At 35.0% G+C, this 2563-nt stretch overlaps 1 protein-coding gene across 1 annotated transcript; it reads right to left on the reverse strand.

The window, feature by feature from the left end:
* Positions 1-362: 362 nt before the first annotated feature.
* Positions 363-2560, reverse strand: LOC104940989 (39S ribosomal protein L48, mitochondrial-like). The gene is made up of 4 exons (XM_010766021.1): positions 2418-2560; positions 1779-1881; positions 1597-1686; positions 363-1027 (listed from the first exon to the last, which is right to left on the reverse strand). The coding sequence occupies exons 1-4, from the start codon at positions 2558-2560 to the stop codon at positions 950-952; spliced, it is 414 nt and encodes a 137-aa protein (XP_010764323.1). The 3' UTR covers positions 363-949.
* Positions 2561-2563: the final 3 nt, after the last annotated feature.

The raw sequence follows: 2563 nt of genomic DNA on the forward strand, positions 1-2563 counted from the left end.
GGGGGGGGGGGCTCTTGTTTCTGAGCTTCAGGGATCAGGATAAAGTATGGGAAAGAAAAAGGTTGTATTGTTCTGGACGATTGAAGCATCTGTTGTAAAAATCAGTGCCACGGTACAGCTTAATATCATCAGCACTGAGAAGACCAGAGTGACGATATGTTGCTCCTTAAACTCTTTTAAAAATCACCTATTTTAGTGATTTATTTGTGGATTTGTGAAACCCTCAAAGTCATAAGACTTATTTTATTTTTTTATATATTATTTATATGTTAATAATTCATTACATTCTTTTATTAGAGCAATTTTTCAAGGCACTCAAAGCGCTTTACAACTACCGGCACACATTACACGTATTAGACATATATATCTTTCTTTCCACGTTTAATTTCTTTCTTTGAAATACTATTTTACTCTTAGCCAAATAGGTGATGTAAACCCAATGTTTGTCAAGTCTAAAAGAGATTATAATGTTGAAATACTTTATTTTGTATCTATCACAGTTCTAAAGCTTTTGAGAGTAGATTAATTCATCAAAGAAATGAGAGAAAGAGATGACTTTTGATGTGTTATTGTAACGTGCTTGACTTAATGTATATAATGTTAGATTTGTATGACTAATGAAGAGATTGAAGTTTTTTTGTTGTTTTGGTTCTTTAATGCCGAAAAAATTGTATGTCGTTGAAATGTTAAAAAAATTAAGTAACTGTAATTTGAGCAGTAAATATGACAATGTCTTGCGTTGTAAAAAAGACTTGGTTTTATTGTCTTCAAATTGTCACAAAAGAAAGTCAAACATGAATGTGTACGGTTCTTTTTTTATGCAAATGATCACCATAAACAGCAGTGAATAAATACAAACAATTAAACACAGGTAACCAGATCTAAAATGTGAGTGACGAACAGTTTAAGGAGTCAGGAAAGTGAAAGTGGAGAAGGTGAGTCTGGGGTCCTAGTTGCTGATCTTCGCCTTGAGACCCTCGAGTTCAGGACGGCCCTTGAAGCGAGTTTTGTAATCTACCTCTGTGTGCTGAGAGGAAACAGGAAGAGAAATCATTAGTGTGAGATAACTTCATTACAAAAAGCAAAACATTCCTAGAAATGTTCTCCTTATTTATGTTACTAGAATGGACCCTTACTTTGTTAATAATTGTTTTGTTTTGTTTTTTGTAAGATGCCAACTGTTTGTTTTATTGGATCTATACTGTATTTGCACGATTCAATGTTATTGACTCAAATAAGGTTTGTAAATGACTCTTGATTAATAAAGTTTTAAAACATAAATAAGATTGTTTCTGACTCTAATGAAGACTTGTGTTAGTTAGGGGTATGCATAATGATTAGGTGTTTCATCTGGGTTCATATTTTTTAAATTTGGGTTTGGACACTTATCTCCGGAAATTTAAAATGTTTTACTAACAGACCTACAATGTCAATTTGCCTACAGTGAAATTAGGAAAATCAAGACTTTTCTAGAGTTATTTAAAATAAGATTAGATGTACTTTATTAATCCCAATTTGGGAATTTTCTTTGACTAAAATGTGTGTAATTGTCCGCATTGTTCCCAGCATAGCTTCAGTATAATGTGAATAACTCACCTCCTGCACCGACAGCTGCACTCCCTCTGGTTGATTCTTCAAAAGAACCTCCAGGAAAATAGGACACATGGTGGCGTTCAGACTTCTTAACTAGAAAGACAAACACAGTTCAAATGTCAGATTTTAAATACCGGAACAAGGCATGCATTACTTGAGTGAAAGGGAAACCTGAAGAGTTGTACCTGCACGACTCGGTTGTGAGTCTTCAGGAAGGAGTCCACAGACATCTTGGTGCCTTGCTCCTGCATCAGCCAGACCTCGGTGGTCTTGGTTTGCAAAGCATAGCTGCGTGAGAAAAACAATTACAAAATATATATAATTAAGGCATCTTTCTATTGTAAACATCCTTTTGTGCTTTTCAATTGAAGATTCAACTTTAATGACTGGATTACAGTTGGGAAAATGTGGCTTGTCACTTTTTGTAAGGGATAGACTACTTTGCTATTTTACAAAAAACGCATCTTTAGATTATAAATATACAGAACCAAACTTATAAGTATTTTTACGTGCTTTCAAATGAACTAACCCAATAAAATATATCTTAGAAGCCTCCAGTTTATCCTGATGAAGGCTTTTATTGCTCCAAGTGGTTCATTCAAATGATTTATATATATATATATATGAACAACAATAATACAAATCACACTAAATATGATTTCCCTAAACTATAGAAAACAAAAAGCCCAGTGTCAATGAGAAATGGTAAAATACCAGATTTAACTGCATCAATTATAAGCAACATCCATGCTAGACTCATATTTGATCATCCTAAACGTACACAGTACACACACACACACACGGTTACATCTGAATGTCCTCACCAGTCCAACACTTTGATGCCCAGCCGGTTGCAGAGGTTGTGGATGTGCTGGGAGAAATGCTCCACCACCGTCATGTCGTAACCCGACACGTTGACGTTCAGAGTGGCGTACGTCGTCTCCGTCTCCACGACGATCTCCTTCATCTG

The sequence above is a fragment of the Notothenia coriiceps genome, unplaced genomic scaffold (genome assembly GCF_000735185.1).
Source record: "Notothenia coriiceps isolate Sejong01 unplaced genomic scaffold, NC01 NC01_scaffold00002881, whole genome shotgun sequence".
NCBI classification, from domain to species: Eukaryota; Metazoa; Chordata; class Actinopteri; order Perciformes; family Nototheniidae; genus Notothenia; species Notothenia coriiceps.

Bases quoted from the DNA above. Each gene is read 5' to 3' on its own strand.
- LOC104940989 (XM_010766021.1), bottom strand. From the start codon at position 2,560: ATGAAGGAGATCGTCGTGGAGACGGAGACGACGTACGCCACTCTGAAC. The intron at 1,687-1,778 runs GTACAACTCTTC...TTGTCTTTCTAG, and splicing joins CTCACAACCGAGTCGTGCAG to TTAAGAAGTCTGAACGCCAC. The intron at 1,028-1,596 runs GTGAGTTATTCA...GTTTCCTCTCAG, and splicing joins TGCAGCTGTCGGTGCAGGAG to CACACAGAGGTAGATTACAA.